This window comes from Daphnia pulicaria, chromosome 6, assembly GCF_021234035.1.
Source record: "Daphnia pulicaria isolate SC F1-1A chromosome 6, SC_F0-13Bv2, whole genome shotgun sequence".
NCBI lineage: Eukaryota > Metazoa > Arthropoda > Branchiopoda > Diplostraca > Daphniidae > Daphnia > Daphnia pulicaria.
This window is the reverse complement of record NC_060918.1, coordinates 3398483-3423095: the sequence shown is the minus strand read 5'-3', so window position 1 is coordinate 3423095 and position 24613 is coordinate 3398483. Positions and strand designations below refer to the sequence as shown.

General features: G+C 40.8%; 2 protein-coding genes, 1 long non-coding RNA gene and 2 other non-coding genes across 6 annotated transcripts; 1 reads left to right on the top strand and 4 right to left on the bottom strand.

The window, feature by feature from the left end:
- Positions 1 to 1032: 1032 nt before the first annotated feature.
- Positions 1033 to 1141, bottom strand: Trnai-uau. The gene is made up of 2 exons: positions 1104 to 1141; positions 1033 to 1068 (listed from the first exon to the last, which is right to left on the bottom strand). It is a non-coding gene; the product is annotated as a tRNA-Ile (tRNA).
- Positions 1142 to 1687: 546 nt separating this feature from the next.
- Trnar-ucu lies at positions 1688 to 1797 on the bottom strand. Its single transcript has 2 exons — positions 1760 to 1797; positions 1688 to 1723 (listed from the first exon to the last, which is right to left on the bottom strand). It is a non-coding gene; the product is annotated as a tRNA-Arg (tRNA).
- Positions 1798 to 5618: 3821 nt separating this feature from the next.
- LOC124344611 lies at positions 5619 to 7445 on the bottom strand. Of its 2 annotated transcripts, none has more exons than XR_006919779.1 (3): positions 7362 to 7445; positions 7146 to 7299; positions 5619 to 7084 (listed from the first exon to the last, which is right to left on the bottom strand). It is a non-coding gene; the product is annotated as an uncharacterized LOC124344611 (long non-coding RNA). The 2 variants fall into 2 exon arrangements; XR_006919778.1 differs by having other exon boundaries at positions 5622 to 7038.
- A 1090-nt stretch (positions 7446 to 8535) lies between these two features.
- On the bottom strand, positions 8536 to 10129 carry LOC124344613. Its single transcript, XM_046798217.1, has 5 exons — positions 9923 to 10129; positions 9572 to 9830; positions 8829 to 9498; positions 8685 to 8771; positions 8536 to 8592 (listed from the first exon to the last, which is right to left on the bottom strand). Exons 1-5 carry the CDS (start codon positions 10080 to 10082, stop codon positions 8536 to 8538), a joined length of 1233 nt encoding a protein of 410 aa, XP_046654173.1. The 5' UTR covers positions 10083 to 10129.
- Positions 10130 to 13115: 2986 nt separating this feature from the next.
- On the top strand, positions 13116 to 17609 carry LOC124344610 (leucine-rich repeat-containing protein 15-like). The gene is made up of 4 exons (XM_046798215.1): positions 13116 to 13605; positions 13726 to 14305; positions 15846 to 16214; positions 16286 to 17609. Exons 1-4 carry the CDS (start codon positions 13297 to 13299, stop codon positions 17227 to 17229), a joined length of 2202 nt encoding a protein of 733 aa, XP_046654171.1. The 5' UTR covers positions 13116 to 13296; the 3' UTR covers positions 17230 to 17609.
- Positions 17610 to 24613: the final 7004 nt, after the last annotated feature.

The following is a 24613-nucleotide window of genomic DNA, read 5'->3' as shown; positions in this document are numbered from 1 at the left end:
TAGGGTTTCGCCCGGGTATATTATTTTTATAACCTGTTTGAGGTTCAACTTAGCTTAGATTTTTATCATTTTTCTTTAATAATTACTAAATGACATATAATATACACTTCGAATAAATTATATGATTGGAGATTAGATGAAGATATTGTTTGAACTACGAAATAGTTAAAACACATACAAAAACAATTTTGGTAGTTTTCGTTTTTTAAATAGAATTTTGAATTAATTACGAAACCAAATAAAAACTAGGCAGAAATTTATAATTTTAAGGTAATAATTATTATGTTTATTTAAGTTCTTCAATAGTTTTATTCACCACTCTATGTGAAGAATTATGAGCACAATTATAATACCATCAAATATTTATTAACCACAAGTAACAAGTGCAGCAAATATAACTTGAGAAGTAAATGGATGGGTGACCCTGCATACAAAGGGAAATCGCGCGTGAAGTATCTTTTTCCCCTAGTTCTACTTTAGCGTGAAAATTTCAAGCTACCCTCAATCTAAGATTCCCAGCTAGAAAAGAAAAGCTAAAACTACCCTAAAATTCCCAATATGAAATTTAAAAATTTTGACTTGAAAATTTCTAGCTAAAACCACTTAACTTCGTAGCTAATTCTAGTACAGAATTAGCTCCCCCCAGGAAATTCATCAGATTTTAAGGACCGCCCACCAAAAATGGCGTGGGGTCCGTTTTAAAATGGGGGGAGCTAATTCCGGTGGGGGATAGACCTTGCCATTATCGAGCTTAAAACAAACTCTAACCATAGGGGTTCGTCACACTCAACATCAATATTCTATCAGCCTGGTAATTGGTGGCAAATATCTCGAATGATCGCAATGTCAGGCGATAGTACAAACGGCTCTGTGACTTCTTTAAAACTAAAAGTATACGTTTCCTATCTGGACGCCATTGGACTCGGAACAAGACGGGACCACGGGTCGGGTGGAACATAATTTTATTTGAGCAGTTTGCTTCTATTCCATGCCTATATTTATGCGAATTTTATTTATCGTTTTCAAAATGAATTCTCCAGGCGAGGATCGAACTCGCGACCTCGGCATTACTTGTCGGTGCTAACGTATTAGATATACTGTCTTATAAGTACCATGCGCTAACCAACTGCGCCACTGGAGATGTTATACACGTCTGCGGGCATTAAGAATTAAGGATACCGTGGTGGGTTTCTTGATTTCAACAACAAAGAATTTCTTTGGGGCATATTATTGGAAAACAAGCAACACAAAAAACTTCTAGGAATGATGTCTGTTTTTTTTTAATTCGTTGCCGATCCGGATTCAAATACTGACGACATTAAACTTGTTTTTTGGCGTTTATTGGCTGAAAATGGTGAAACACCTATCCGTCGGCCTCTGTAAGGATTGTCTATTAAATCAAATTTTTCATGAGAAGTGTTAAAGATACCAGATAAGTTAGAAATAAAGTAAAACATCCAGCTTACTTCGTGATTTACGAAGGTGAGTGTAGTATTTCTCGTGCGTTCCGTAGACAATACAAAGGGGTGGGTCAGGAATCAGGGTTAAGGTTAGTTGTAATTACTTTGTACTTAAATCCAGATCAATATCTCTTCTTCTCTTCTGAATTACTCAATAGTTTACCTTATTTTGCTCATGTCCATTTAAATCCAATTATTCATAATCCATCTGTTTTATTACAAAACGTTTCTCTAGGCGAGGCTCGAACTCGCGACCTCGGCATTAGTTTCATATGTGCTAGCGTAATTTAATACGGTCTTAGAAGTACCATGCGCTAACCAACTGCGCCACTGGAGATGAGAATCCAGTTACTAAGAACACGGCATAATCCATGGCATAAAAAAGGTGAATAAGATGGCGATGGGGATTCGAATCTAGATTACAACATTTTGGCTGAGAGTGATAAAACAGTCTCCATCTCCCACTTAAGTCAAGATTTAAAAAATCACACCATTTCAATAAAGCTATACGCTTAGATATTGCGTAATGGTCCTTGAAACAGTGTGAGAAAACGTAATACAGAATAATAAATAATAGCACACCCAAAAGGTCTCCATAGCGGGGAAGGACTTGGAAGGATCGGCCATCATTGATTTTCTCTCCCTACCTCTGCATCGGCGTAAATCCTTTCAGTGCCGATTCACATTTCAGAAAACAATTAAGTGGGATTTCCGTTTGACTATACTTCTTACTACTACTACAACGTTGACGGAAAGTCTGGAACGATACAAATGTGCAGCAATAAAGAAATCGGTGGAAAACACTGCACGAGTCCTTTGCTTCAGAACGATAAAAGTTTAGTTTACTTTTATCCATTTAGTTATAAGGTACGTTAAGCTACGTTGTAACTAGGCAACCAACCACCCACTCCGCAGTAAGTCGCAATAGCAATTTTTATTGATACCTTCTTAAAAACAACATTACCAAACATTATTGATAGTATATCAAACACGATTAGGAGGCCTAAATTTATTTGGACAACTTTCATGGTGTACTAATTACATTTTATCTTCTTAACCGCACAAAGCATGCGTGTCAGTTCCATATGTGTCGGTTCCAGGTGGTGATGCAATCACGAGACAGATTTCAAAGATGAACCAAACCAATGAAAACTAGTCGAGACAATAAAAAATCATAAGATTTCATAACAATAATGAATAATTGAATTAAATACCTTTTCATTCGTGTTATTTAGACGCGCTGTGGCTGAGGACGAACGATTTCAAACTTGGAGGCAGTTGATTTTCAAATGGAATTTGATTTTCTGCTATGACTTGCGCACAAGAGCACGATAGCGGAAGAACAGAGTAAATAATCGAGTCAAAATAAGAATCACGAACGAGATCGGCAAAAGGCAATGTCGAGGTTCTCCAGTCTTTAATTAAACTGATAACGGTATCCCCATTTTTAGTCGCTTGATCGAGATGGCCTCCAGCCTCCAGCAATGCCTTGAAAACCATTTTAAATTCATAGGGCTCATAGGCTGACCAACCTTCAAACAACCAGTGAAACGGAGTTTTGCCTTTTCCGTCGGTAGTTTGGGGATCCGCTCCAGCATCCAGCAGTAGTTGAATGAGTTGAACCCCACTTCTACGACAGTGTCCAACGACCGACTGGCGAAGAAGACCGGTATAATTGTGGTGAAATGTTGGGTTTGAAATTCGAAAAAAAGGAATAAGGCATTCCTTCAAATTTGCAATTTGCTCTTGTGTTAAGTAGGATAGCCATTTTGATAACAGAACGTGAATTTTAGTTTGGGTACAGTAGCTGTTACGGTGGAAGTATGGCGATATTGAAAACACGTTTGTTAAAGCTGCTAGCGTATACTTGACGGTTAGCACGATGTTTGGCGAATCTCGTGGGATAACGGCAAATTTGGCATCTTCAAACAATACATAAATTGCCGCATCAAAATATGAGTATTCGTGAATTTTAGTTGAATTGAACCTGAACCCGTAAGACAGAACCAGGATGATTAGACAAATGTTGAACATGCGAACACGGTTTTGGTTGAATAACCATTCGGTTTCGATAATGGTTTGGAAAAATAATCCAAAATTTTCTAGGTGAAATGAATTCATATCGGTGCTGAGTAAACATGTTTGCTGGGTAAAGATCCGATGACCAACGAGAAGGGCCTGAGCTTCGAGGGACCGGCGTAATATTTTCCACTCTTCTAGTTCTCTAGGTAAGGACCACTGTTGTTCCAATTGCTCCAGTTCTTCTACTTTCATTATTTCGGCTATGTCCCCCAAAGCATTGCGTAACATTTCAGACAGTTTGATGGAAACTTTGGGTATAACTGGGTCACCATCTGCTGTCGCATTTCTTAGGATCAAAGCTTCTTTCCAACAACGTAGTCCACGCCAAAATATAAATTCGTTCAACTGAGTTTTCTGATGGATATTGTAACAATTGTAACAACGTGTTTGTTTGAAGATGAAGGCGATACCCATACACTCAAGCGCAACAATTTTATCCGGTCGAGGGATTGAACTTGCCATTATTGAGTTTAAAACAAACTCTAACCACAGAGGCTCGTCAATGTTAACATCAACGAGATATTCTATCAATTTGGTAATTGGCATTTGATGGCAAATATCACGAATGATCGCAATATCGGGTGATAGTACAAACGGCTCTGTGACTTCTATCAAATTAAACGTTTCCCATGAAAAAGGACTTACATTTTCAATAGAGGTTTTCCATGTACTGCACATTATGTGCTCTTTCAGCTGGTTTATCAGGAACTCGAGCACGTCGTAAAATTTGCTTTCAACAGCCACTTTTAGACACGCATCACCATGTTTGTTGGTACAAGTGTCCATAAAATTAGCCACGATTGCCTCCCGTCCGTGTTTTCGGTATAACGCGTTTAATTCATCAAACGAACCTTCGCTGACAGCTTTGCAAAAGAGATCGGACACATTAGGAGCAGCCATCATGACTAATGAATAAGGAACAACAGTAGTTGAGAATGCAAACAGCACAGAACAAAAAATGTAACTCAACAGAACGAAAACAAGCTGTCGATATATTGTCGCATTTCTCTCGCAACGTTGTTTTTGCTAACTTGACGTTGTCCTACTCCGATTCTGATAATCGACGTTGTCCTCCAAACGTTTGCTCGCCACCCAAGTTGATTATTTCCCCCGAAAACTTGGTTGCTGATGAAACCGAAGGCGAGCCATTAAGAGTTTCCCTCTCTTTACTTTCAAACAACCTCGTCAGGGGAGGTCATTAAATCCTTTTTTTCTACAAAATAAGAGCTGACCAGCGCAGGTTTTCATGTACGTGTTTTTAACACTGCATATTTAGTTTCTTGCGTTATTTAAAAAAAAGGAACACTAACGAGTGGTCGAAAAAAAAAATCACTTGGCTCAAGTAATTTTAAAGAATTACATTTGCCAATGGATATTTTAAGATCAGTTGTGGAATTCGCCAGCAAAATCGAAAATGTGTGGAATCCTGAAATTTGTGAAGCGATTGACCGAACGAATACGTTATTCACGAATGATAGTGAGACTGAACTTGTGCTTCAACAGATCATGGCGGAAAATAGTCTAAATCAGAAGAAAAAGAGCAATACCTTGAGCAATACTGCAGATAAGGATATCAATGACGATTTATCAGGACAATTTGATGCAACTGAAAATCTAACGCAAGACCGGGAACAAACGCTTATTATAGTTGCGAAAAGAAAGAAACAAAAAGACGACGAATGGTCATCTAACGATATGGCAGTTTATGCATTACATCAGCGAGTAAGACTGAGAACCCAACGACATCTTCCGGATTGAAAAATTCCCTCCACGGTAATGTCTTTCAATTGAAACTTTTGATGCTCTTCTTGATGAGAGGAATCGCTTCCGACTACCAATATATCATTTGGGAACCGAAATACCGGGATTGGGGGGGGGAATTTGATTTTCAAATACAGTTTAGTTAAAGACGGCGAAATAGCGGCAGACAAAGCGAGCGATATGGTTACCTACAGGTTAAACATAAACAAAATGAAAAATCTGAAAAAATCACGGCAGCTGACCTTCTCCAAGACAACAACGGAAAATTCAGTTTACCGAAGGGGGAGGAAAGTATATGGGTGAATGGCCCCCCCCCCCCTCGGTCCCCCTTTTTTCATACGCCACCTTTTTTATCTTTTTACACCCTTGGAAGAGGGGGATAGACTAAGAGAAAATAGGGGGCGATGATTCGCATGAAAATCTGAGTCACACTTCTATGGTATCAACACCTAGCTCTGTCCCCCAACATAGCTTCCGAGAAGCTTCCAATTAATTTCTTGTGACCCAAATCAACAAAACTATGGCAAGCCGTTCGTGCCACTTTTTGGTCATGCATAAACCGTAACGCAAAACATAAACAGCTGCGTAATGGTAAGCATAAACCTTAACGCAATGCATAAACAGCTGCGTAATGGTAAGCATAAACCTTAACGCAATGCATAAACAGCTGCGTAATAACCAATTAAACTAACATCGCAATATTGGTTTTATGAATAGATGTAATATCTATTTAAACCTAGTGCAAACCCGCAATTACATGGCTCATTTACCTAATCGTATTCTAATGCCCCGTTTTCAATCGAGCCAGTAATAGCTCGACATTTTCGCCATCTAGGAAGGGAAATTCGAATAATTTATTTAGAATAAAATGTCATCCCCGTAGTGTCACCTAGTGTTCGATGATACAAGATTCTCATTCAAAAATTGTTCCCGGCACGTTTTGAATAGATATTCTTATGAATTAAGATCGGAAACGTTTATTATCTACCGAAGATACAATCAAGGACGTGCTAGACGTAGTCAACGTCACCCAGGGCCAAGAAGAATTGTTGAAAATGACGCGCGGCGATTATTTCACCTTTATAACCAGAGAAGACGAACTGTATGCTGGCGGGCCAAACGTGGCCATGATCGGCCATGATGGACTTGTAATCTGACTGCTCCGTTCCAAAGTTATCATCCTCGCTAGACGTTTCCGTAGACATTTTACCGCATTTTATTAGAGACGCCGGAAATCTTGCATAGAAAATCGCCCAGCAGTTTGATCGAGCTGTAGCGAATGCGCCAGTTGTCGTTGAACAGACCAATCCAGTTCGGGTAATAAAAGAATGATGTTGGTCCATCTGAACGAGGAAGATCGGGAAGAGGTTCGCTTTCATGTTGACACAATCGAAGAATATGAAGATTCATCAGACTTCTGGGACGAGGAGACGATAACTAACTCAGACGAGTTTCTTGCTACAGGCGGAAATTAACGAAGCTAATGAAAGAAAAAGCTAACCACGAATCGCTATACAATTATCGAAACTTGCCGCTGTTGAATACTCATTGCAAATATATTTTCAGGACAAAAAACATCAACAGATTGATCATTGGGTGGCAAGAAAAAGCGGATTGACTATTATTTCATGATTTTTCGATTCACTACCGATAACATCCCCCATGGATATGACACATTTTGTCTTACCTTTGATAAGTTTGGTTGCTTGTCTTCACGACAGAGTGCTCCTTGTGCCTGTAGATACAAATAAGTATTTAATTTCTGTCTCTGCATTCTGCAACTATAAATGTGATTGACTGTTAAATAAATTGAGCTGAAAATTGAGCATAATAGACTAACACCTTTTGTTCTAGAGCAGATGGAGTAGATAGTCCCACTATGATTTAACAGCCATGTCCTCAGATCTAGCTGCCATTTAGCCTGATCGGGAGCTGTTCGATTTCTCTTTTATCTCCATCCTTTTTAGTCCTAAACTCCTAACCTTATGTTAGATAACTATATATAAAACAAAACAAAAGATAAAAGGAATACAATTCAGACAAGAATCAAAGTATAACCTTTCAACTAAATGGCGTAAAACGTTATCCGTAAGTAAAACCGTTGACAGCTGTTAGCAATATCAACAAAGTCATCTGGCGGGGAATTTATCAACCCTGAAAAAACGAATTTTTTTAGCGCTGATGATTTCAATTCGTTTTTAGTAAGCCTTAACCTTCCTATTCCCTTTCTAATTCAAGAAACATGAAAAGGAATCTAAAAATGTAGGTAGGCCTACACTCACTTCAATTTATAATAAATTAACCCAGTGATCACAGCTCCTATAGCAGAAAAAGCTACGGCTGAGGATGTACCCTGCAACCGACTACGACCGACTACTGGAAATTTGTCAATCCAATGATTCAAAGTTAGTCATTTTAATAAAAATTTGGAAAATGAGCTTAGCTACGACTTCAGTGATGTAATCATTTCAAATATGCGCCCTATGTTGCAATGAATAAATCGGTTCAATCCATCAGAATTAGAATGAAAACCTTGTCAGTTTAATACCTTCAGGGTAAAGTTGATGGAGAGGGAAGCTATAGCCTAAGGATGTTGGTAGAACGACAAGCGGAGACTCGACGACACAAATAGTACCGTGACACTTTGCAAAATTTTGCGCTCGTTCGTTTATACAACGTTCGTTTTACATATTCAGCACATGCATGTACACAACAAAAAGGAAATATGATTACATAAATTGCACTGTCATAACACCGAGCATAACACATTATTGCGTCATGTGTTAAGCCTTTTGATTTGAATAAATTCAAATACAACACAGTTTAGACAAAACATTATTAACAGCAATTTTTACGATTAAAGACTAAAATATAGCTTTTCCTTGAAAAATTCGCCATGCAGATTCACTTGTTAATGTTTCTTTGGAATTACATATTGAAATTACACAGTAAAAAATGACCTTCTGCAAGTTTTAAAGGAAATAAGCCTAAGTAGTTTAGGTTGTAATACCTCCGCTAATACCTCGATATTAATTTCCCCCCATTCCTCCACGAATTCCACAATTATTTCAACTGCATGCAACGATTTTACTAATAACAGATTAAATCGAATAAATGAACCGACGCAGGACTCTAAATTCTCTGAAAAAAAAGTTGGCAGGTGATATACAAATTCCAATTTTTCTTAGAAATAAGAGAGTGCAAATCTTCAAAAGTGTTTTTCCCAAGGCATTTACACTGATGGAGGCTCATGACTTCTAGAGAATCGCAGCCGTTTAACAATAATGCTCTGATACAACGCCACGTCACTGAATCGCAAAAAAATAGTTCCAGCTTTTGAAGGTGCTTGAATCGGTGACTTTTGAAGGCCTCCAGTAAGACCTCATCAGTGAGCGAATCGCAAAGACCAATTGAAATTTTTTCGAGTGAAGGAAAAGATAGCAAAACAAACAGAATATCGGCTGGAACCTGAAAATAACAAGTCAACACCTTTAGTTCTTTTAAAATAGGCGGCTTATTTTTCACCTGGAAGAGGTCTTCGTCCTTAAACGAGCCCGAAGTGCCGCTGATAAACAATGAAATTAGATTTGGGCAGAATTCGATTATGCTGGAAAGACAAACTAATTTTATACCCCCCAACATAAGAGTCTCCAATGATCTTCCAAATGCCTTGAGAAGTGGAGCCACACCTCCATCAAAAGTAATAGCAGTTTCGCCTGTTATTAGACAAAATGAAGAACCGCCGATTTCAAGTTTACGAAGCATCTTGATCGACAATAAGCACAAAAGATCACTATCTTTCAGTTCCTTGGTTACACAAATTGAAACCTGATTAACTAAATGGCATAAAGGGAGGGCTAGTGGCAGACTATTACTCCTTAACGGCGTATCAGGAGATGTGTACAAGGTAGAAATTGAGAACGTATTATTATAAAAGCCGGGTTGCTTAGAATCTATCGCTGATTGGGCCAACTCTGCCAATGCATCTACAATATAACAATTTTCAAGGATATTCAAGAACAGGAAATTTTTCAGCGCAACTTGAATTCCTTTCTTAGTAACACTTGTGTGAAGAATACTTAATTTTTGGATGGTCTTGCAAAGTCTTGATTTTCCCATTCCCGGTAAATCCACCCCACAAAGCCATCGAATTCCATCGTCTGTCACGTCAGTGCAACCTTTTAAATTCAGCGACCTATTTTCCAAATAATAATTAATAAACCGCATTCTATGGAAAAATCAAATAAAAGTAATAGCCTTATAAATACCTTAACTGGGAACAGTAAATTCCAATGCTTTTTAAAGAGTCATCTTTCACTCCAGTTTTTCCAAGGTCCAATGTTAGCAAATTTTCAAGCTTGGGGAATAAACCCAAGTAACCCCCATAGTAAAGAGAAAAACTTAAATGTTGAATTTGTGGAGTGATGAGATAATGAAGGAAATATGGATGTGGGATCGGCATTCGTCCTCTGTCTCTCATTCGCCTCATTGTAAAAGCAAAAATGATTTCCTCCAGGAGCGCAACGGCTAAAAACATTTGGTAAAATATTTAAAACAATTAATTCGTGCATCATCTTGAAGAGATAAAATAAAATGTTGCTTTTTGTTGATAAACTTACGTAATTGATGAAATGCATTGGGGAAAAATTTAGAATTGATAGCGGTCATATTACAATTCCGCATAACTGCTGGAATTTTATTTGCAGATCTACGACTTGCATTTGTTACGCACTTGACACACAGTTTAACGAGAGATTCGGGTTGAGGCAATCTAGGCATGGTGATGTTTGAATATGATGAATGTTGGCAAAGAAGTAACTTAAGGGATGTTGTTCGAAGGATTCATTTATAGAGAATGGATTAAAAACAAAACAATAGCCAGTTATATAGGCAATAGGGCTCATGCAAATATTTGGCAACGCAGCAGCTTATGTCACAGCGCTTTACACCCTTGGAAGAGGGGGATAGACTAAGAGAAAATAGGGGGCGATGATTCGCATGAAAATCTGAGTCACACTTTTATGGTATTAACACCTAGCTCTGTCCCCCAATATAGCTTCCGAGAAGCTTCCAATTAATTTCTTGTGACCCAAATCAACAAAACAAGGCCAAGGTCAACAGACCTTTTGTGCAATCAGCATTAAGCAGTAGGGGCAGAGTCATGGAAGGTATATTTCAAGCAGACGAACACAAGAGCGTCTATATATTTTACACTATTATATATCGAATCAACTCTTGGGGTGGGGGGATTTAGTCAAATCAGGGGAGGTAAATCTTTTCGCCGTGATGCGCGTGCAGAAATATTGGTTGGGTTTCCCATCGGCGTCGGCGTATAGCTCTATATAGCTGACAAAGTAACTATAAATGGAAGCCCATTTTCCCCTTCTTAAACGATTTCGCGCCATGGCAGATTGTGAGTCAATGCTGCTAGAGAGAGAAAGAGAGCTAGAGCTAATAGAAAAGAAAGGCCGGCGGCGGGCGGCCAACCCAGCACCCAGATCATCAATCGGCGGATAACAACGAAGAAAAGAAGACGATGCGGTAGCAATCCTGGAGTTGCATCCGCACCAGCTACTGCGTCTTTTTTTTCCACGATGACGAATTATTTATCCCTCAACTTTTACTTTTTTAGAAAAAGAAAAACGATTCTTTTCTATCGACCGGCTCTAGGCTATATTCAGCAGACAGCATAATGCAGCGCAGCTGGCCAGCTGGTAGATTGTGTTCTTGATTAATGGATTGATTAGGTTTTCTCTGCGTTGGATCTAACCTCACACTTAAGTTCAAATCTTGTTCATCTATCAGAGAAAAGGAAAAACTACGTGGGTTGCGCATCATTAATCCCATCTAGACCGCTTGTACATAGAAGCTTTGGTGCCATCATTCAATATTTTCGCGTCTAAAAAAGTAAATCTTTATTCTCTCAACATGTAAACTGATGATTCCACAGAAGATCTCCCCCAGACAGTCGCACTTCTACAACGCTGACATCACAGCATATACATATAGCTCCAAGGAATGATAAATGCAAACTCTCCCTTCATTTCTTACCGCGAACTATTAATCACCTTTTATCAAGAAGGTTCTTCTTTGATTTCCAATAACGACGCGGTGGGCTACATTCGCCTTAGCAACCGCTTTTGAATCCAGCGCTCGCAGAAAAACCTTCCGAGTTTTGAAAAAGAAAAAAGTGAAGCTTTTCACTTCATTCTCACTCGAGAGCAATCGCAAGAAGGAAAAAATTCAATGCACCGCTTTGTGCGTCTTTTTCCTTCTTTGGGGGGGCTGATGGCTATAGCGGATGAGGGGCAGTGAAGACGATCCAGCGGTACATAGAGAGGAATGCTCCGCTGAGTCTAAGAAAAGGAAGTCGCAGGCGGCATGCGGAGGGACACAACATACTATTTTCATCGGGATAACATTTTCAAAATACCATATTAAAGTTGTTCGCTCAAGGACATACCGTACCGGTTGTATTCGGCTTATGTTTCTTAATAGACCTTGTACTTAACATCGTAGCGAACGTGTGAGAATGGACACATTGTTTCCGCAGTCTATTTTACACGCTTCTTGTTTAATATCGAAAGCGATTGATATTAACTGATCGATTCTCAATTTGCACAAACTTTATTATATATATAAAAAAACTATTGATTTCCCTTTCACTGCTTGCAGATTGCAGCAATCAAAATGGTTTTGAAAAGCAAACGGTAAAAATAAGATTTTAAAAAATATCTCCGGGAGTATACCAGCACAGTTGAGAGTGGGATAGCATATTCTTTTATTCCGTTCTTTTCTTTAGATTTGTTTTATATAGCGTGCTCTACATGGCGCTACAGATGCAGATCGATTCGGAAAGAGTGATGTATAGATGAATCCAGCGAAAACTATAACAAAGCCAAGTTGCTGGTTGTAGGAATAACAAATAAAGAGTCAGTTCAAAGTTAGCCGTATAATCAAAATATCCGTATAACAGCAGGCGTGCGGGCTAGACTGTATGTATCTCGTGATGCGCCCAGTTTATAGCTTGACACGTATCGAGACATCATTACTGTCAAGCAAACAAGCAGACAGTCACCGACGAACCTGAATCGTGCTTGTTTGAGTGTTTCGATGGAATCAAACATTTATTTTTTGCCGTAGGAAAAGCCTGTAACTATTTAAACCATTTGATCTGCTACAACCTCACTAAACAAGGATTTACATCAGGAATTCAGGATTTACCTCAATCGGATTTCAATCCTCCGTAAATTGAATTATTCTTCCGGTGACAATGACAGTATAAGTGTGCCATAATAAGTAGGAAGGCAACAGACTTCATGATTAACAAATGAAATTGCGTCATTGCGCGTCATCGAAATTTTAGGAGACGCCGTTTCGTCTGTACAAGCCCTATTAGAAAATAAAAATAGCCCCAAATTCTGTAAATGTCAACAGTGAACTGCGGCGAACTTCAGCATTGAACGTCAGTGCGGAACTTCTGGCTTTCACGCAAATTCGATGTGTATAGCATTTGTGCGAGGGTTACCGCTAGAATTCACAGTCGCCAAAGGAATCCCGTGATTTCCAACTTTACAATATGTACAAGACCGAGAGTCTTGGAAATAAACGCACAAAAATTTAGAGAATGCTGCTGTGTACCACCCCGTCACTGTAGCAGCAGAGTGGAATGACAAGCATCAGCGCTTCCGATTTTCGGTGCGTTCAAAATGTAATGTTTCACGCCGTTGCTGACGGCGTAACGCTTCCGATCTAATTAGGTCGGCGTCGCCGGGCGCCCGAGTGTATATAGCCTAGTAGGGATGCCGACAAAAATAAGGGGAAACGAGTGCATGCTGCAGTCTCCTAGTCGGGTCCACCGGTTACTCAAATGTCGTTTGTTGTACGCCTTTTCCAAATGAAGCATAAACAATTTCACCTTTTTTTTTTTTTTAAATGAATACTCATAATATTTTGTCGATTTTACATTGGCTTTTTGTTACAGGTTCCAACGATGGTTGCTTCTGGAATTGATCTCCGGGTCTTTGTAATAATCAGCGTTATGGCAGTGACGAGCTTTTCCTTATTAGCGGTTGGAGGCTCCGTTGAGGTGCCAGCGTCTAATAACGGCGAAGCATTCAACTGCCCTGTGGAAGTCTGTCGATGCGGATTGGACCCCCGCGGTCGTGTCAAAGTCGTTTGCGACCGAGGCGACCTGGGAGACCCCATCCCCATCAGAACTATGGATCCATTGACCGAGGTGCTAATTATAGCAGCGCCTGACGATAAACCAAATTCTTTGACGATCGGCCCCATCTTTCAGGTGATTTTTATCATTTTCTGAAAATTTTAAATAAAATGACAATCAAAGCTAAATAAGAACACCATTTTAATAACGTAAATACTCTTAATTGTTATATCCTGTATATTTTATTTTATTCAGAGTTTGGCAAAGTTAGAACAGCTGAAAATCATCAATTCGTTCGTGCCGGCTATTGGCAAGCATTCATTTTGGGGTCTTCGATCTCTGCGAACTCTTGATTTATCGCTCAACAACATCTCAGCTCTTGTGGAGTCGAATTTTCGCGGTCTCATCTCGCTGGAAGATCTGAGGCTGGACGGCAACATCATAGATTCCATTCCGTCGGCGGCATTCCGACATCTTCCGGCCTTGAAGCGGCTCTCTCTGGCTGGCAACCGTCTCTCGGAATTCGTGCCCCGCCTCTTCTACGGTCTCCATCGACTGGAGGAACTGGAGTTGAGTGACAACCCCCTGCTGCAAGACCTGGAGCCCGAAGTATTCCGCGACGTCCGCCTCTTGCGAGCTTTGAGGTGTCGACGTTGCGGTTTGACTTACATCAACCCGCTGCTTCTTCACTTGCTGCCAGACATCGTCACCCTCGATTTGGGAGATAACAATTTTCACTACCTCGATAAAAACGCGTTCGGAGATCTTTTAAAGCTTCGACATCTCCATTTAGATGGGAATCAAGTTACCGTGCTCACCAGTGGCGTATTAACAGGTGAACATATTTTTCTTTTTCCTTTTCCCCTCGTACTAGTTGGACGTCTTCTTTCCCTATAGAGGTGGCACACACTCACCCGCAAAATTATTCATACGTTCAGTTTTGTTACGCTCTGGTAAAACGATGAATTCCCCTCTCCAAAATTCCCAGATCCTTATCTCAAATTAATGCTAGAGGGTAGTGTGCCGAAATCGAGTGGTACATACTGTATAGATATTTTTAAGTGTGAGATCATCTGTTTTTTTTTTTTTTTGTTTTTTTTTTTTTTGTTTCAATGTCAATTCTTTTAAGTTTACGGTTTTTGATCACGGATTAAAGTAGCGTAACTAAAGAGTGCGCATGATACGATATAATTTTCAGGACCACATCGTTCCGTTAGCGAACCAGTTTTATCTGGCCGTAATCGAACCGGCAATAGTGCAATAAACTCTCCGTTTAAAAATGAAAAGGCATGACAATAAGAACTCAGAAAGAAGGCATGACAAGAAAAAACTCAGAGCATTACTCTATAAACATTTATAAAAGACCATTCTTTTTCACGGTATAAAAGGAAGTTTTAGACTTTTAGGGAAATTTATTTTATCGTCGGGGTTGACTCCGACAAGACCCATTGAAACCTCGATGAAACGAAAGATTCGCGTTTTTATTTATCTGCAAATTAAATTGCCGCCTTGTCAACTTAGTCCAAACATTTCACGATGCGTATAATCAATTATGACTGCTATCGTACGTATACATGAGTCGAATGATTGCTAATAGGATGGGAAAAAATTCGGAAGAAATCAACTATAAGCAGTTTGGGTAAATTAATACTCACTATGCGCTTCCTCTGAGAAAGTCGATTAAAAATTTCCAAGGCAACTCTATTCGCAATAATCTTTACGGTAATGCAGTAGCAAAATTTGGGGTTCTTCAATTTTTCGAAATAGCTAGCAAGGTTCTCAGACTATAAAGAAAGTTTACTACCGAAGATAAGGGTTCTGTATCGTAAAAAATAGCAGCTATTGATTAAGTTGCAATCGCAGGAACCAATAGCCATAGCGAACCAGCCAAACCAGCAACTCCTAGATATTTTCGGTCTTCCATAGTCGGCTCACTCCCTGGGCTCCATCCCAACTACTGATGGCTAAAAAGAAGAGCAACCATCCGTGAAGAGGGAAAGGACCAGTATTAATAATCTGTTTGCTGCTGTGGTACCGGTACTTTGATTCGATCTCTTCCAGATGATCGGAGTTTACGTCGTCAGCCAAGTATTGTGTTGACGGTAGTTCCGATAGAATAAGATAACCTAAAGAATAACTATTAACTATACAGTCTCTCGAGTATTTTTATTTTGGTTATAGCACTGAACTGGACATTACGATTATTTTTAGATGCTTGTACGTACGTCTTCCAGCTTGTATAAAAATATAGTCAAGAATATAAGGATTCTTCCTTCAACTCTAACGATTCCACTAAGAAGCCAAAGAAGGAATAATAGCTAATCAATGTGTCTATTGTTGTTTTGTTCCTTTCCATGCAATCACCCGCTATGTAGGCCACAATCTGACGTCATTGTCGCTGGCCCGGAATAAGATGATGACGCTGGACCCGGCCTCATTCATCAACGTCAGCATCACCGAACTGGATCTGTCGTACAACCGTCTGCAGAGCTTGGACCCGTTCGTCTTCTTGCCACTCAACCAGTCACTTCGCAACTTGAAGATCGGCGGTAATCCGCTGCAAGTGTCTCATCTCTGGTCGTCGATTCTCAGTCCGCGAATCCAACTCAATCTCAGCCAATTCGACGTGGCGGACATCCCCATCGGCCGCGACCAGAACTTCCAGACGGATCTCTTCTCCTTCCATCACGGAATGCGGAGTCTCAATCTCTCCGGCACTTCCTTCAATTACCTATCAGTCGAGGGTACACTTATCAACTTTGATTTTCTTATAAGCTATGTAATTAATATTCATCCGATTGTTCCACCATTACAGTGATCCGCTCGCTACCGTCGCTCCGCGAGCTGGACTTGTCGTACAACAAACTATCGAGCTTGACGGATCTCTCGCTCAGCGCCCTGTCGGCGCTTCAGAGCTTACGCCGGATCTACTTGCACGGGAATCCGTGGTACTGCGACGCCTGTGTCATTGGCCCGATGCTCAAGTGGCTGGACATTTCACCTGCCAGCCGTCACATCAAGGACGGCTGCCGAGGATTAAAGACCAACGCCGGCAACTTGACGGCCGACTACATCGACGACGACGGGGCTCAGCCGTGCCCAATTTGTCAAGATCCGCCGGCGGTGGCCGGAGTCGAATTGCCTCGACTGGATCACGTCAATCTGCCGACGTGCAACTATCCGCCCATGCTCATCGATTCGCAAGGGTTGCCCAGCAAGCCGGCCACTGCCGCCGGAGCCACTTTGACGCCCATGGGTCGCTTTGTCATCTTCCTGGAGAATCCGCTCTATTTGGCGCTTGTTTGCGGCGTCGGGGTGCTGGCCGTGGCGGCCGTCTGCGCCGCTTTCGCCGTAGTGTCGCGCCACGCCGCCTCCTACTACACGAACGAAGAGAAGCGGAACAAGATTGGGCAGATGGCCGACTCGAGAGCGAGCGAAGAATCGGAGGATTTGTTCCCGCTAACGGCCAGGGGACAGCGGCATCGAGGGCGCATCCTCACCAAAGACGAGAGCAGCAACAAGGGCAACAGGAGCGATCAGCTCAAGAATGTGATCGAGATCGAAAGCCAACAGCTTAGCAAAAACAACAACGGCCGAGCGATGAGCGACACGGCGTCAGAGCAAGTCCTGCCGTCGCCAATAACGAGGGCCAGTAATAACGGGGCAGTGACCATAAACGTCACGAGTCGTGGTGTCAACTGCCCCGTCATCAACGCCTATCCTTTGTCGACTGACCATCACGAACGCTCACTCTTTTGAAGCTGTCACTCTCTAGGTATTTCATTCCTTCTTCGTCGTAATGCAGTTTCAGATTGGATACAACCCGGGATCTGTATTGGTTTAAAAACCCCATCCAACCTCAAGGAAATTGTTAGAAAGAAACCCTGCCTTTTTCGGAATAAGTGCGAGTGTGCGGATTTCGGTGGCGTGTGGCATATTAGTCGATGCGTCGATCTTGATGTTCATATTTTACTATGCGGGGGACTGTTCCAGTGCCTTTGGGAGATATTTAAAGTTCGGAAAAAGTGCGCTGTTGTTCGATTCACCCCGAATGCGAGGAATTCATTGGTTCGCTCCTCACCAATCGACATTCAAAATACGTCATCTGTGTAGAAAGTCTCTGGGATGCAACAAATAGAAAAACAAAACTGCAAATGTGTTTTATAATTGAAGTGCGCGGTATATTATATGCTTCGTGTGACATGAGCGGCATGTATTACAGCCAGTTTTTATTTTAGTTTTTTTTTATTTCTTCGTTTCGTGTCAGTAATGTTTCTGTGGAGAAATGGTTTGCAAGCGAGAGAAATTAAGGCCCAACTTTTCCGACAAATGAATATGTTAAATTGATCTGGCAGTGTTTGAAGTTTGAACTGTACATATATACACATGAGATATCCGACTGAATCCGACGGAAACACATATTTTATAAACAATACACAATTATATGACGTATTTTTAATGGTGCCTTCTACCTCCAGAGAGCACAGTGCATGCGAAACAACTTCATACATCTCCAAAAAATTAACAAGGTGGATTTCGATCCTATGTGTGTGTTGGTGTTTGTGTGTTCTGGTTTCATATGTTGTCGATGTGAAATTTGTATTTTGTCGTGTTCAAATTTTTTTTTCAGACACATACAGTAAGTATACTTGGTGGCACATAAGGAAAAAGCATAGCGTGCAGCGACAGGCTTCACGCTCTGAAAATATTCAAGAACTTTTATTATTAGAGTGTCTGCAATATACTTAACACCATAGCTACGTCTACACTGCGTCCGACTGCGTCTACATATATATACATATTATCAAAATGGAAATTGAAAATCTTGTACTGTTGTCCACGTGAAGCAAAATACATAATCCAAACCAAATAACAAATCATTCTTTAGAGATTCGATAATTGACACTTGATGGACAATACGACGCACACACTCCCCAAGTAAAGATTAAGAACATCCCTACAGACTGATAAGTTTTTAAAAAACTTAAATGTAAATTTGGCCAGCTTTGCAGGACACAAAGCACTGAAGCACTTACACGCCCATATTGCTTCGCCTTGCGGGCACATATAGTGCGTCATTTAAGTAATACAATAGCATGAAAGAATTTAATCCGGGATATTACTTCTTTCTTCTTCGCACACGGCTAACAGAGGGAAACGGAACCGGAATAAGGAACAGTACAATATGCCGCCGATTCACGCATTGTCAATTGCCATTAGGGCTGTGGCCCGGACGTTTTTGAGAGGGTTTTTTTTCAATGGGTTTTTTAGATGGGTTTTTCTTCTTGGAACGGGTGGAGTTCAAGTTCGTTCTCTGTTGGAGCGGGTTGGGCCAACAGAGCAAATGGGCTCGGCCCGGGCCGACCAATGGGTCAAAAATTTTTTACCGGCCGGGTAACGGCCCGGGTAAAAAATCGGGTCAAACACACTTTTTTTACAAACTTTAAAAGATTCCCCAAATTTCTTAATTATCTTCTTCTTCCAACAGTGACACATCAATTCTGTCTTCTGAACACCCCTGAACGCCCTTTTCTACCACTTATCCTACTTTTCATGCTACGATATTCTCGTAGAGCATTTGGCGGCAATATTTTGAGGCCGCAGGCATAGAGAATAACGAGCTTCTCTATGTGACTACTAGATGGCGCCACCGCTCGGGTTGGCCCGCGGACCCGGGGGTTTAACCCGTCGCCCGCCCCGTTAAAAAAAATGCCTCGGTGGGTCGGGTTGGTTTTTTTTTCGTTCAGCCCGGGCCACAGCCCTACACACATAGCAGCAAAAAACAAAACAAAGACAATATGGCATTGTCGCAAAGCGTATGATTCAAAATTCAAAAAATGCAGATAACGATTTACGCAGCAATATATAGGACAGACACGCTCAAAATGTTTCATTTGTCTACGCTCTCATCAATAATGTTCTTGGTATTATGAAAATTGTGTCGCAATACGTAGTACGGAAAACTTAGCTGTCATTGTTAAAGATGGTTACCCATTTCAGGGGGGTTAGCGGTGGTTAGCAATGCATAAAAGAGGTAACCAACCCTTATGTTGGGCAGAATAGACAAAAATGTTGGGGTGTAATTCGTATGTGGTACTAAATAACTCACAAAACAGGTGTCAGAAAATTCCGACTTCTTGTAAAAATGTTTGATTGATTTCTAAAAGGAACGGATGTGGCAGCGTAAAGGAGAACGGGGTCATATTGGACAAATTTACAAAGTTACGTACAGAAAGTTTAGTCACAGCACTCGGCGGCCTCTTGCAGCAAGCAAGCTCGAAAAAACAACGTAGAATTTATCCATCATCATCTGTGTTCATCAACCATCATCCACACTTATCGATCGTTGGGGCTATACACACGTGACGCCTCCGACATTTCTGCACATTATCGACTCCAATTGCAGTACGTTTATGACAAATTCTGTTTCTTTGGGATGGCTGAACGAGCAGGTTTGGGAGCTGTTCATAAATTACGGAGTAGCTTTTTTGGTGTTTTTTTTACCTCCTCCCCCCATTGTGGTAAGCTGAGTAAAATAGGAAACCCTCCCCCCTAATTACGTAGTAAACGCGAAAACCCCCCTAAAAACCATTTCCTTAAAAGTAGGCTATAAAAGGTTAAAAAACTATTTTAACAACTGTTTTAAGTTTTGGTTTTTAATTAAGATGTCGAAGAGTTTTCGAAAAATTGCATTAATCCAACTCTTTTTCGCAGCAATAGCAGTAAGCTTTTTAAGCTATTCTTCAGCTTTTGGTTTTATCAACAACGGTTTATTTTCTGAACTTGATTTTATTGACTCACATTCTTTGTTAAGTTATTTTTTGGCAAGATTCTTTTTTCTTGTCTGGATATACGTATGCCTCAAATAATTATTGGTAAATATTAGGCCGAGACATTGTTGACCAAGGTCGGGGCCAATGACCAACTGAGACTAAACGAAACATAAAGTTTGCCATTCAATAGGAATTTTCCCTTCATATCTAGGCCTGTCTGGAAGCTCCTCCCTCATTCCCAACGGCTACTGCAGCATAGTTTACATTTTTATCCATAATTTTTTCCGTACACTACATAAATTTGGAAACACCCCCTCCCTCCGAAGCCAACCGTAATATTATTATTTGTCAGACCCCCTCCCATAAACTGGGGACTACATAATTTATGAACTCTGTGACAGGTTGGTAGAACAGTAGCCTTGCGAATTTCAGTGTCATTTTTGGCATGGGAGAAATGTCGCCAGAGCAAAAGGTTCACGAACTAGAGAGCCAAATTACAGAGTTCAAGTGTTGCATTTTTATTAGCACTCGAATATCTTAATGAACGAATCTTGGGTCTTACAGAAAGACCCAAGATTTTGTTGTTGTTGATAACATCGGTCAAAAATGGTCTTACTGATGAGGATAAATTACAGCAAAAGGTGGGGTACGCTGTTTTAGAAAATACTCCATTCCGAAACGCAATAAATCTCCATCAATTTCAACTCTATCCTTTACGCCGTCAGCACGGAATCTAAAATCAAGTTCCACGTCAAAATCTGCCTTCCAGATCCACCAGCAGACGTTCAACGGGGTCATCCTTCAATGGCAGCCTTTCTGGCAGGCATTATGCGCAGAAATTAACGACGACGATACCCTATAGCTTACATCAACAAATTCATTACCCGGTGGGAAAAATTTAACCACAATATGTTATCTACGGTAGCCGGGTTGACGTAATCAAATGAAAACTTCTTAGTCCTGCTGGTTGATCTTCTCAAGGAACGCTCTGGACGAAAACGTAAGATAATTAATTGACACCTACATGCGCGCATTTTATAACATTCAGAAACTGGAAGCCAATTCGAAAGGTCTTCGCAGCTTTTACGATCTAGTGAAAGCGTACATGAGAGGGTCTGGATTCTCTTGGAAAATCTCCAACCTCTTATACGGCAATCTTTTGGCATGCATTTTATTGGACCAACTTCCAAGCGACGTGCGTACAAGCGTCGCCCGCCAACACAATCAAGACGAGTATACTCTCGAACAGTTAAGAAATGCTTTGAAAGCAAAATTAAGATTAATGGAAGCGGGTAAATTCTCCTCGATACCAGCTAATCAACCCTCACGACAGCAAAATTCAAGACAATCTGTAACCATATACAACGGAGTCAACAATAAAAGCCTCCTTTTAGATTCCCTTGGCCTTTTTTATGGTGCGGATCACCCAATTACTCAGTGTACTAACGTTTCATCAATCGAAGAGAGGGATCGGATCTTTCAAGAGAAGCATCTCTGTTTCAACTGTCTCAGCTCGAGACACCAGAAAAAGGATTGACAGTCCAAGGCAACCTGTCGAGTCTTCAAGAAGCAGCATCATTCGAGTCTTCACGACAATACGAAATCAGCCAGTTCAACGAACAGCACTCCTACAGTAATAAACAGTCATTTTCAGATAAGTTTACAAGTTCATTACAACGCTACAGCAGTGGCATGTCAGTCAAACACAGTCAGCAATGCGGTTATTCGTTTGTGTTTCTCAAAACAGCAGTTTTCAAGACGCGTTCTCCTAAGTGTGTAGTGAAAAACAATTCGATTGTCGAAGAAAGTGCTCAGAGGAGCTGGATAACAAGAATCTCACGAAACGTCTGGGCCTTCTTTCAAAAGTGAGAGAGTTGCTGATCACACCAGGTTTCGCTAATTCTAATTCGACAATGGAGTTTAACGAGGTAGTAGAGCTCAACGTCCTAGCAAACGACAGAACTGAAGTTGCCATTCGAGCAATAATGATTGGCTTTCTCATTGACCCACTGGATGACATGTACCGTGAAAAGCTACTTGAACAAGCTCACTTGAAGAATCTCAATTTAGCTCATCTCCCTACACAGAAGAGGAAACGTTTCAAGTCGATCTTCTCATCGGAGCCGACTTTTACTGGAGCTTTATTCGAGACGAAAAACCAATAAGCGGTCAAGGTCCAACGGCCATCAACTCGAAAATAGAATACTTATTAGTGTCGGGACCATTAAAGAGTGTAAAAGTGAACAAGCCAGTGCAGTCAATCAATTTTCATATTCAGACAGTGGAGAGTGGTGAATGGTCTCATCTACGGGCAATGGAAACGTTCGACATATTTCCTCAACTAGAAAAATAAAAGGTCACTGAAGCAACTGATTACACAAAGAGGTGTGTTGAGTACAATAATGGCCAGTGTACAGTTCGTTTCCCCTGGAAACCGATCATCCTAAATTTACTGCCAACTACACTACGGTAAAAACCATGACTCGTGCTACAGTGAAGCCTGAAGCGTCTAAGAAGAGATGAAATGTTGAAGGTCTTCGCTATTCTCATCAAAGACCAACAAGATCGTGGGTTCATCGAGCAGGTTCCAACAGACATTTTTTAAATGGGTGTCACTACTTTCTATATTATTATTTTAAAAGGACTCTCAAGCAACTCCCATTCGGATCGTCTACAATTGTTCCAACAAAGAGGATGGAACGGAATCAGCTTCAATGATTGCGTTGAGACTGATGCTCCACTTAAAAATGACCAAATTCATCTTCTTATCAGATTAAGTACTTACACTTTTAACGAAATCATGAGCAGCGTCAATTTACCACTTCAATCTTGGGGCTTCAGCAGTCAGGAAGTGGAGAAGAGACTCACTGAGAAATAAGAAGCCATTGAGTCTGCAAGTGAATCCAAAACTCTTGGTTTAGTCTGGAACCGTACAACTGATTCTATAAGTTTTCAAATTATACAAATATTCCCACTCCAACTGAAAAACTACTAAACGCGATGTTCTGAAGGGTGTAGCATCGTTCTATGACTCACTAGGCTATTATTCAATCGTAGCGACAAGCGCAAAGATTCTCCTTCAGGATCTTTGCATCAAAGTAGTCAAGTAATGGATGACGAATTGGCTGATGACCACCTAAAAAAGGATCGAAATAGTGAACTCGATTCTCAGAGCCACGAAAGGGAAAATAATGTCGGTGAAAAGGTCGTATTTTGGGGACATTTCTGTGATCTTTGGGATGTCAGTCGTCGAGCTTACGTCACCGTAGCGTATTTTGTGTATCAAAAGAATGTCTGTTCAGTCAAAAGTCCGGATAACGCCAATAAAGGATCAACAACGCGAAGGCGAAAGAGAATTATCAATTCCGGAAGCCGAGTTGAAGGCAGCCTACCTATCGGAGTTCTCATCGCTTCAACCATCATCATAGCGTTGGAGCCGCTTTGGATAAATCCACTCGTTTTCTTCTGGAGCGAGAGAAAGATCCACTATTGGAACTTAAAAGAGGATGGCTATCCGCGTCACTTCCTTACGAACAGAGTAAAAAAAGTGCGAGAATCCGCAAAAATCTTGGAATCTTCAACCCTTGAGCTCGGAAAAACTGCAAAGGGCTGAGAACGACTGCATCCGCATTTATCAAAGCAAGTACTTCTCCAGAAAATTACTCTACTTACAATAAAAAAAGGCTGGTTTCACATCTCGATCTCTTTTTGGACACTGACGGAATCATTAGAAGCAAAGGGAGACTTCAAAACGCAACCATGTCCGACTCAGCAAAGGTGTTATTTCCGAAGAATACAACGAACGCCATAATCGTTCTCACTTCTGTTCACGAAAAAATATTTCATTGTGGAGTAGAGTCGACTTTAGCCCGTCTTATTTAACGCTTTTGGATGCCTTTAGCAAGATTACAAGGTTTCAATTGTATCGTAAGTGCGGAAGAGATCCATCGTAAAAACTCCCAGATCCGGCACCACTTCCAGCTGATCGCATAAGAGAATTATACCCTTTCGAAGTAACTGGAGTCGACTACACCGGTATGATTTCTGTTTGACACATAGGAGAAGAAAATTCGGGGATGGACCAGGCTTATCTTCATTCAACTTCAAACGGACAACGCTCACATCGAAAAGATCTTAAATAACCGGCATTTGACATGCGTTTTCAGAGACATCAACAGCTTTGAGCTGCTCACACCATCACATCTAATGTATGGACGACGCATCACTACCATACCGTTTCATTACGCAGCAGACGAAGAAGCAATTATTTGTTTTAGGTCTTGTGAATTTTTACTGCAAGAAGCTCAGCTTTATTCAAAATCGGTTCTGGAGGAGTTAGCCTTATATAACAAACTGTAAGTTAAAAAAAA